Genomic DNA, 10396 nt, shown 5'->3' on the forward strand with positions numbered 1-10396 from the left:
TACATAAGCACAGACTAAGGATATCAAGGATCTGGAAGGATTCTGTATGGAGGAATGGTCTAAGATCCCACCAACTCATAAACGTCTCAGTGCTGTTATCCTCCAAGGTGAGATATTAAAAGATATTGAAAACAGGGGTGTCAATCATTTTGACCCCTGACCTTTTCAGAAAACAAAATATTATTTGTTAAACCAAATCTCTATCTCTGAGTAATTGTATTAGTATATAATAATATAATTTCAAACATTTTTGGAACATACAATATAGCTAAGGTTTTTAATTATTTATTTTATACAGTCATTAATGCTTAGCTTTATCAAGGGTGTCAATCATTTCAGACTGTACACTTCTAATGTCCGTTCATTATTGACCCGTGACAATTTTTAAGTAGGTTATCTTGTTGTCTGACTAGCTAGCCAAATGGAATGAATCACAAGGCTGCAAGCCTGTAGCTAGCCAATGCCAGCCGTAGCTAACGGTTTGTCCACATGTTTTTAGTAAACCAAGTGCTTGTCACACCCAAATAGGCCATTGTGATTTTAGTCCCATGACGAAAGTTTCCAGTTAGCTACATCAGTGTATTTAAACCAGGGACTTGTGTATCCACCATGATGACACAATGACACTTACACAAGTCCTCTGGATTACATTTGTAACTTTTCTGAATTTAAACTCTTATTGTACTAGTAACCTAACCAAAGGTAGGAACTGTAGGCAAGAGCGTAGCCGAAATGGATTCAATAGGGTTGGTTGTTGGAAAAGTTTAACTAAAAATATTTTTTTTCCATTAGTTTTCAAATCAGTTTTTCTCTCGCGTTAAAATAATTGTTTGCTTTTGATATCATTGTTTTTGTTTAAAATTCTATACATTTTTCTTTCATTTTTTTCTATAGATGTATTTAACTTTTCCTCCATTTTTTTTTTCAATACTTAAAGATGCAATCCTGGCTCTTAAGCAAAAAAAATGTGTAACATATAGTACAAATTACATTCTTAACATATTATACGAATTGCCAAAAAAAACATTTATAATAATTTGCAGGACGTAACATATCAGACAAAATGGATAACATAGTACACAATTTGATGACATAGTACACAATTTGATGACATAGTACACAACAAATGGGGACCCCTTTTGGCTCGTGAGCACCACTTTCAAAATTACTGGCTGAAATTATACAAGCGTTCAAGAGTGCATCTTTAAGGTGTGAAATTGAACCCATACCAAGGACTCTCTGAACTGTAAGCCAAGTGGGTCTCTTTTCATTAGCTTTTCACTATGTAATTGAGAAACTCAATGTTCCCTGTAATTAAGAATAGATACTATAACTAAAAGAGGTTGAGTTTTTCCCAAAGCTGTGGTCTATTCAGTACATTGGTTAAGACATTGATTTGAGTTCATAGTCAAACAATTTTATTCCCACAACCAGCATGCACAAGGCATATAACCTTGATCAATCTGTTACTAACTTGAATTTCAATGTTTCATATCCACTTGCCCTTCTTCATCCTCACCTTGGATTTCAAGTGGGGAGACAATCACACAAGTGAGGAAAGAGAGTTTCGCTCTAACTAGTCACAGCACCCATAGTACTACTTCCAGGAACTGAAAGTGAAATTCATGCTGAACATGCTAACTCACACAAAAGCCCCCATTAATTATGGGGTTTTCCACTGCAACAGGAGATCCCAAAACCCAAAGCTACTATTTCAATTAACAGCTTTTAGTTATGGAAATAAATATTTATTAATAATGAAACAAACTTACATTCAAACACAATTCACAGAAAATAGGGAAAAACTTTTTTCACCTCTTCAATAGTGATTACGAACAGTCATAAACAAAACAAATTAAGTTATATACAGGCTTTGATTTTTTTTTTAAAACAGCTTTTTAAACACGTACCAAACCGGCTCTCATATCCCATAAAAGTTAAGTAAATGGTGGGGAACAAAAATACCCCACACACATTGCAATCTCTCCACACATACAAACACTTCTAATAAGGGTAGCCCACATTATAGACCTAAATAACAGTCAAAACAACGAGGCAAATACGTGTTGCTTTCATATTGTATTACATTACCACAACACCGTCTATTCCTTTCCTTGGGAAACCATAGTGTCGTTTCTGACACACATCATACTGATATAGTTCAAAGTTCATATATGCAATGTCAATACATTGTATTCACTTTTTTTTAAGTTCAATTTCTTATCACTGCTAATTTCAATTGTATTGATTTAGTTTGAAGAAACGTAACATATTGCATTCATCCTACTGTTGTGAAACACTTAGACAACAATGGGTTTAAATGGAAGCTGCCAAGAAATTATAAAGGAGCAAATTACAGTGAGATGCATTTAGATTATTACACCAATTACAGTTTTTTTGCGTAGGTTTCTATAGAAATGGGAACCTAAGGCCCAACGGATATACACCGTAAAACACAAACATACACACTAAGTCAATGGTTGACACATACACACATATCCAGAAGACCCAACATCCAACCACAAAGGTGCGCCTCTATTTCTTACCCTGTTCTAGTAACTTCCAAAGGTCATAAGGCCTTGTCCCCTGTCCTTTGACTGAGGCCGTGTCTACACTGGACACTTACATGCGACTTCTGCTATCAGAATACGAAGATCGCATTGAAAAGACGGGTCTAGGCGCACAAACGTTGCTTTGTGGTCTGATTGTGTTCCGATCGAGAGGCACCTTTTCATTATAAAGTTGTATGAAATAGCGTGTGAGGAACATGTTTGCTGGCCTCAAAAATCCTAGCCAACTACCTAATATTTAGACAAATTATTTTTTGTTTGACTAGAGATATGGTAACCCATTTGCAATCCCTTTAGCATTGCTTGTTAGCTTGCTGTCTAGCTACAGAGGTTAGCTGGCTAGTTAGCTAGAGTAGTTAGCTACTGCCATCACTTATTGTGTATTGTCATATTTAGCCTATTCCACCGTTTGTAGAATGCATACTTGCATTTGAATATAGCGCGGGAAAAGGGTATCTGTGGACACAATGGGGACACAGTAGACACATTTAAATGTAGGTGCAGACGCATGACATGTTCGGAATTCCATGGTCAGAACTCTATGATTAGAATACTAAAGCTGCATGAACTGTCAAGACTAGACACGGCCAAAGGCCTGGACACGGGACAATGGGCAAGCTTCTCGTCTGTACCCTCTCAGGCCAGGAGTTCACTCCAGGTGAGTCTGTCCCTTGGTATGTCTTTACATCAGGAGTGTTAAAGTCATTTTGCCTGAAGAACTATTTTTAGACAGTACATGTTCATGTTGGCAGCACAAGTGGGGGCCGCAATCTGGCTCCCGGGCCACAGGTTTTAGACTCCTCTAGTCTATGCAGTGCCGGGCTTACACTTGGCCAGCTCATAGGAGCCCTTCCTCCTGGCTCTCCTAAGATTGTCCAGGACTAGGACTGTGGTGGTCACCATTATTCCCACGCAGACAGCAGGAATGACTATCTGGTTCCAGTCAGGTGAAGGACTGGAATGCTTCTCTGTAGGCAAAGGGAAGATGTGAAGAACAGGGAGATAGTGAGGACGAGGCATATTGGCCAAAAATGGCATTTTATGTTTTCACAGCTTTCGAGTGCTCTCAAATGACACCGGTGTTTGTTATGGGTGGATGGAATTTTCTTGACTTTTTAAAGCTTCACTGTTCTCAAATTCCACTGTTGTTTGTTTTGGGGAGAAAGCGATATCTCCGTTCTCCCTGTTCCCAATTTCTCAGTTGAACGTGGGGTTCAAAGCTGTGAAGGGAAATAAAGAGCTCTCTACACTAAACCATTTCACTCACCCATGACGTTAATGCTGAAGATCTTAGTCTCGTAGCCCAGGTCATTGGTCACATTCACCTGGTATAGGCCTGTATCTTTGGGCGTAAGGTTCACCAGCAGGAAGTTCCCATCCGGGGAGTAGAGCTCTGTGCCATTGTCCAGTTTTCTCAAAACCACCACAGGTGGGGGGAAGCTAACAGAGCGACAGCATACGGTGACATTTTGGCCCTCCTGAACCTCAGTGGACGGATAGACCAAGACTGTTGTATTCCTAGGAGGTGCTGGACAAAAGTCAAATAGAACACACCTGAACACTGAGGGAAGACAATGCCTTGAGAAAACAAATTTAAAACAAACATGAATATGGTGCAGTGCAGTTATAGTGCAAAATACTGTTTGCAGCACAACATAACATTACCGTCCGCTATAAAGTAGATATCTGAGCAAAATGTGTGAAATTACTGACAGCAATGTGTGAAATGTCAATGAGACAAGCTCTATAGAACCATTATCTAGAATTACGTTATGTCGTTTCATGTTGTTGAGTTCCTGTGCAGTGTTAAGTGTCATATGAGTGTCTTGTGGCATGGTGTGACAACACTACAGCCGATGGCTAACTTAAACATCATGTTCTTAGATACCGACAGCATACCGACAGCTGTGACATGACAAGGAAAAGGCCACGCTCCAACCCACGAGAGCAAACAACACTAAACAGGAAGTGAAAACAAAAAGGTCTGTCGGCGTAGAGAACAGTACCGTTAAAGAACCCCAAAAAAACTAACTGGGGTTTGGGAAAGTTTCTTGTTGTTGCCAGTACGAATGCATGGTAGTGAAATAAAAGAAGAATGTGGTGTGTGCGTGCCGGAAGCCTGGCACCCACCTTTAACTGTAACGTGTGTGCTAGCTTTCTGGCTGCCGTGCTCATTGAAGGCCTCACACTGGTAGAGAGCAGAGTCTGCTAGCAGGGCAGAGGAGAGGGTGAAGGAGGTGGAGGAGCCGTTGTGGGACTGGAGCTTTACATCCTGGTCCTCAGAGAGTCTCCTCAGCACCATCCATCCCACTGGAGCGCCGTCCGACAGGCAGGACACCGTCACGCTCTCCCCTTCCTTCACCTCACTGGCTGGGCTCACTGTGATGGTGGTTCCCCTGGGGGCATCTGCACAGCAAACATCAGACTCAGTTTAGGTTTATAAAAACACATATAGGTTATAAGGCTTCCGAAAGCCGCACGACACAACCGCCATTAACACCTCAAGGACTGAAGCACCTCAGATTCCCTAAATTGAAAGCTCCAAGGGCAGTGTGTGGACACCCCAGGGTAAATACAAGTGATTTAAGCAATCAACTGTTCATGGTCCTCCATTCAGAACACAATAAGTGGATCAGGTGTGTTATGATGCTGGGGTGGAACAAAGGCCTGCACCACCCTGCGGCTCTCGAGGACCATCAAGAAACGTATCCACCCAATGGCCAAGGGCATCAACAATTCATGATTTGAGCTAGACTTCAACAATCTGTACAACCACTTACAGTGGAGCTCCAGTACAGTCACCGCTTTCCTCTCTCTCCGACTTTGATGGACCACGTCCATCTGAAGACCGACTCTGCAGGTGATCCGTCTCCCCTGGTCCTCCGGTTCCACCGAAAAAGATAACGTTGACGTCACATTCTGGAGCTCACTGGAGTACCGACCCACGCCGGAGTGCAGCTCCGTTTCCCCATCGAGCCATTGAATCTGCACGTGACTGGCTGGGTAGACATCGGCTACAGAACAATATAAGGTGGCCTCCCCGTCTTCCAGAAAGGGTCCCGGGTTCTCGATGATAGGGTCCGAGGGGAAAGCTGGGGGAGGAGAGAGAAATGGGTAGATGAAAATATCAACACGTGGCTAAAAGCACATGAGACCAGATAGCGCTGCGAGCGAGTTAGTCAGCCATGTTAAAGGGTAGACTCTTCACTTTGGAGGTTTAAAGATGCTATTAAAGGGTGTTTCAGATTGTGACGTGCCGATATGGGGAACTGACACATTTCCATAGGATAGCAGATTTTTAAAAAGACTGCGAGTAAGGAAGGCAATAATCAGCACAATTTGTGGAAGAGCCCTTTCCATAGAATCATGTGAGTCAGGGGCTTAGAACGCACTAACGCTTATACCCACTTTAATACAATGACAACACTTCGACGAAACTCGACATTTCACCGACGGGAAATTTGAGAGGTCTTCAGTGACCCTGGAGTACTTTTATCATGATTCACTTTATGTAATCTCTCTCCCACATTGAACCAGACTACTGATACCAGTGCATTCCGGCAAAAAAAACGAACTGGACTTCTGCCCATGTTGTGTGGGAGAGCAGCATGGTTTCGAGTGATCATTCAGGCTTTAAGTCTTAAGTTTTGGTTTCATAAGAGGATGCTTATTCTTCCAACCTCCTACAAAGGGTCACTGTACTCTTTCCAAGTCAGTGAAGTGAACCTAGGCATTACCCCACACCGAGCAAAACAGTTGCTATATCTACATAAACCTTTAGAATGTATTGTGCCACGCCTTGGTACCACTGAACAAGTGTCAGGCAAATTACAAAACAACCCCATCTAACTTTATTTTCATCTGGACATTTCCAAACAAAATGTAATAAATTATATCAAACTGGCATTGGACTTCTGTAAAAAGTGGCCAATGACAAGCACATTTATTTGATTTATTTCTAAGCACATTTCTTTCTTCCTTCTCATAACATACAAACTCAAAGTAAATACATTGAACTAAACAAAGCCAAATCATCTTTCTCAAGATGTATAGTATACCCACAGAAGACCTTGACCTCTGCTTGCTTGGACTTGATGACAGAGCCACACTTGGCCTCACAGGTGTAGGCTTGCTCGTGGGCCAGTCCAAGTGGGCCCAGGTGGAGCTGGGAGAGGGAGTCCTGGTTGCGTGCGCGGCTGTGGACGGGCATGTCCAGCATGCTCCTCCAGGAGAAGGCTGGCTGGGGACAGCCCGAAGCCAGGCAGGAGAGCACCAGTTTGGATCCCATCTCAGCCATCACCCCCGATACCATCTCCACCTCCAGGGGATACGCTGAGAGAAAAGAACCACCGGAGAAAGGATAGATGACTCCTCTGCTCAATTCAGTTGAATAGAAATCAAGTTCAATTGGAAATCTGCGCCATTTCAGTTCAATTCAGTTCAGTTAATTAAATTAAATTAAAACCAATTCACTATCCGGCAAGAAAATCTCTTAGCGAAATCAAATCTAGCCACACCTTAATCCACAACAAAAAAACAAAGCAAACATAAGAGTATATTAAAAAGAGTCAAGCTACATCACAAAGGCAGGTAAACACGATAGAAATCGGTAAAACAATGAACATTTAGCCAGAGCCCTCTACTCCACATGATCATGATCATTATTATAATCTTTATCATCGACTACTTCATACCGGTAATGGTTTTAATTATTACTCTGAGTATCTCCTATATTCAAACCCACTCATGTCATTGAACCCGGAGGTGGAAAACACATGCACGGAGTAAAAATAACAGCAATCCACATTGGAGTCCCTCGAACGTCTGTATGCATGTGAACAGAACATTGACTATTTATGTTATCTGGGGTGTCACTTTTATAGGGCTCTTGTACACAGAAGAGGCTTGGTGACTCAATGGCTTGGTGACTCAACACTCAGTTTGCTCTCCCCAGGGAAATTGGGTTTCAGTGCGTTGACTAAGACAGATTTCCACCTTTTCTTCAGGACATGTCTCTTACATGATTTACCTGAACATTGTTATAGTTCAACTGAAGGAGTATTTTTGCAGCACAACAGTACAGCTTCAGGTTACACTTTACATTTAAATGTATTATGCGGCTACATGGGTGTAATTAGACCTACATGTAATAAACTCTAACTATACTGGCAACTATTTTGAAACATAATTTTTCCAGTTTCCATGATTAGAATCCAGCCATTGTTTCATGTACAACACTACAATTATGTCATTATAATTTGGTTACCAAAGTCGTTACAATAACTACTGCACAAAGCCTAAGGTCAACTTATGATTTCGCCAGAATCCACCCTGTTACACAAATATACATTTTTAAAAAAAAATCTCACCTTCAACGGAGAGCAAGGTGCTGACTTTCTGGCTGCCGTGTTCATTGAAGGCCTCGCACTGGTAGAGAGCAGAGTCTGCTAGCAGGGCAGAGGAGAGGGTGAAGGAGGTGGAGGAGCCGTTGCTGGACTGAAGAGCTACATCCTGGTCCTCAGAGAGTCTCCTCAGCACCATCCGTCCCACCGGAGCTCCGTCTGACAGGCAGGACACCGTCACGTTCTCCCCTTCTTTCACCTTACTGGCTGGGCTTACTTTGATGGAGGTGTTTATTGGGGGAGCTACCAGAGGGGAAGGTCATCAAGTATACATAACATAAGACAGAAGTTTAGCTCGCTAATTAAGAGGTTGTTTTAATGAGATTGCCCCCCCCAACAGACTTTTTAGACAAAGCTATAAAGATGATTCCTTACTATTACACTATCATAGAGTGACACCAAACAGAACTTATCCAAAATACAAGACCAAGGAGAAATTCATTTTCATTTTTAGAAATTCAGGTAGTTATTATACTACCTTCAACAATGACGTTCACGCTGGCTCTGCTGTTTCCAATGGTGTTGCTTGCCACACACTCATATTGACCAGAATCCACCAGTGTCATCTCTGTAAGGGCAAGCTCCTCGCTCTGCCCTACTATGACAGCCTGTCCGTGCGGACCAATGGCCTTCCACTGTATCTCTGGTCTGGGGTTCCCTTCAGCATGGCACATCAATGTGGGACTGGAGCCAACTCCCACAACAGTCAGCTCAGATATTGACGTAATCTGTGGTGCATCTGAAAAAAAAATATATATGAATGATGTTGTTGTTGTTGTTGTTGTAGGCCTCAATTGTGAACTATGGATGACATTTGGTCGTTGCAGAATAACTGCCTAAACAACACTGACTTTAAGATCTAGTGCTTATATGGGTCATTTGATATTAATCATAGAACGTCAACCATGCTTCAATCTACCACTAGCAACTTCCCTTTGCCTAACAGTTACGCTGCAGTAGTAACTTACAAAGCACTGTGAGAGAAACAGAGGTTTCCTTGGTCTTCTCATCATCAGGCACACCCTCCTGATCGTGAGTGGCTCTGCATGTGATGCTGGCCTGTTTGTCCTCGGGGGTGGGCGTGAACGTGTAGGTGGACACAACAGACTCTGCATCTGTCTGGAGCATGCTGTCTCCTCGCAGCCACTCAAGCCTCAGGTGCTCTGCAGGATAAGCGTCTGTCACCTCACATGTCAGAGTGTTGGTCTGGCCCAAGAGAAGTCGGTCATGGCCTGATATGACAGGGGCCTCTGGAAATGCTGGAATATCAAATTGCGATCTTATTGCATGCAGCTGCACGTGTTTGAAATTCAAATTCAAAGGCCTACTTTAAACATGTACATTTAAAACTGATTCAATTGGACTGATTTAATTCAGTAAATACTTTACAATACATTGCATGATTATTAAAGCATTAATAAACTATTTATGAATCAATTAGAATGTCATGTATAAGCATTTAAGCATGATAAGCATTACAATTCATAAGCATTCAGAATATTTATAACAATGAATAAAGAACCTATACGCATGTATTATACATTTCTATTGGCTTATAACAATGGCTGATGATGGCTTATTCTGAATTAAGTTGATTGGACGTACAGTATACTTTGACAACCGCACGCTGTTGTTTGGTCGATTCTCCGCAACTGCCTTTGCAGAGAAGTGTGTCATCGTGTGCTGTCGCCACAGGGTCAAAGACCGCCACTGATTCCGACCCGGAGGTGTGTATTTTCGCAAACACTGGCTTGTCCTCCAGCAAAGCCCAGGAGATGGTAACTTTTTCATTGCAATCCTTCACCGAGCATTGCAGCTCATGCCTATCACCGACTTTCAAAAGTGCATTCTTTGGTTTCAGCTCCATATGAAATGCAAATGCTGAAATGAAAAAAAATAACAATGAATTAGAATTCACATTCATGATTACTGACATATTTCAAAACTATAAAGTAGGGTAAGGAAACTTCATGATCATTTATTATTTTATTTTTTATTCAATTTGAATTCTAGGTTATAAGCCTGTTAGTAAACTATCATATTTCGCCAACTACGGCTGCATTTAAATATGTACATATCGTTAAGTACAATACTGACATTTTCAGATGAGTTTACATCCCAAGGCTACCCACAATCCTATTAAAATGCCATACACTGCCACACAGTAGGCTACCTACAGTACATAGTTTGAAGGCATGTCACATTGATTGTGAAGTGTTAATGATAAAAATAGAATCACTGCTTACCTGTTACTGGTAGTATCAATACCCATAACAGAATGAGATACATTTTTGTGTTGGATAGGCTGAATAAAAAAAAATGTAAGGAACTGATTTGAGCTAAACTGTAACTTCCCTTAGTCCTGCTATGCTGTGTGGGGATGATGGGTCTGGTCAGCCCAGAGTCCAGAGTCTGTGGATTTAT

The 10396-nt window shown here is 41.6% G+C and overlaps 1 protein-coding gene across 1 annotated transcript; it reads right to left on the reverse strand.

The window, feature by feature from the left end:
• Window positions 1-269: 269 nt before the first annotated feature.
• LOC115108142 (vascular cell adhesion protein 1-like) lies at window positions 270-10396 on the reverse strand. Its single transcript, XM_029632160.2, has 10 exons — window positions 10219-10396; window positions 9578-9853; window positions 8941-9231; window positions 8451-8711; window positions 7940-8215; window positions 6633-6902; window positions 5351-5662; window positions 4701-4976; window positions 3838-4098; window positions 270-3538 (listed from the first exon to the last, which is right to left on the reverse strand). Exons 1-10 carry the CDS (start codon window positions 10259-10261, stop codon window positions 3378-3380), a joined length of 2427 nt encoding a protein of 808 aa, XP_029488020.2. The 5' UTR covers window positions 10262-10396; the 3' UTR covers window positions 270-3377.

Source organism: Oncorhynchus nerka, linkage group LG24, assembly GCF_034236695.1.
Source record: "Oncorhynchus nerka isolate Pitt River linkage group LG24, Oner_Uvic_2.0, whole genome shotgun sequence".
In the NCBI taxonomy this organism is placed as follows: domain Eukaryota; kingdom Metazoa; phylum Chordata; class Actinopteri; order Salmoniformes; family Salmonidae; genus Oncorhynchus; species Oncorhynchus nerka.

Excerpts from the sequence above, each read along its gene's own strand:
- LOC115108142 (XM_029632160.2), bottom strand. The coding sequence starts at position 10,261 with ATGTATCTCATTCTGTTATGGGTATTGATACTACCAGTAACAG. Across the intron at positions 8,712-8,940 it reads TGTTTCTCTCACAGTGCTTT|ATGCACCACAGATTACGTCA; the intron begins GTAAGTTACTAC and ends TTTTTTTTTCAG. Across the intron at positions 8,216-8,450 it reads CGTGAACGTCATTGTTGAAG|CTCCCCCAATAAACACCTCC; the intron begins GTAGTATAATAA and ends CCCCTCTGGTAG.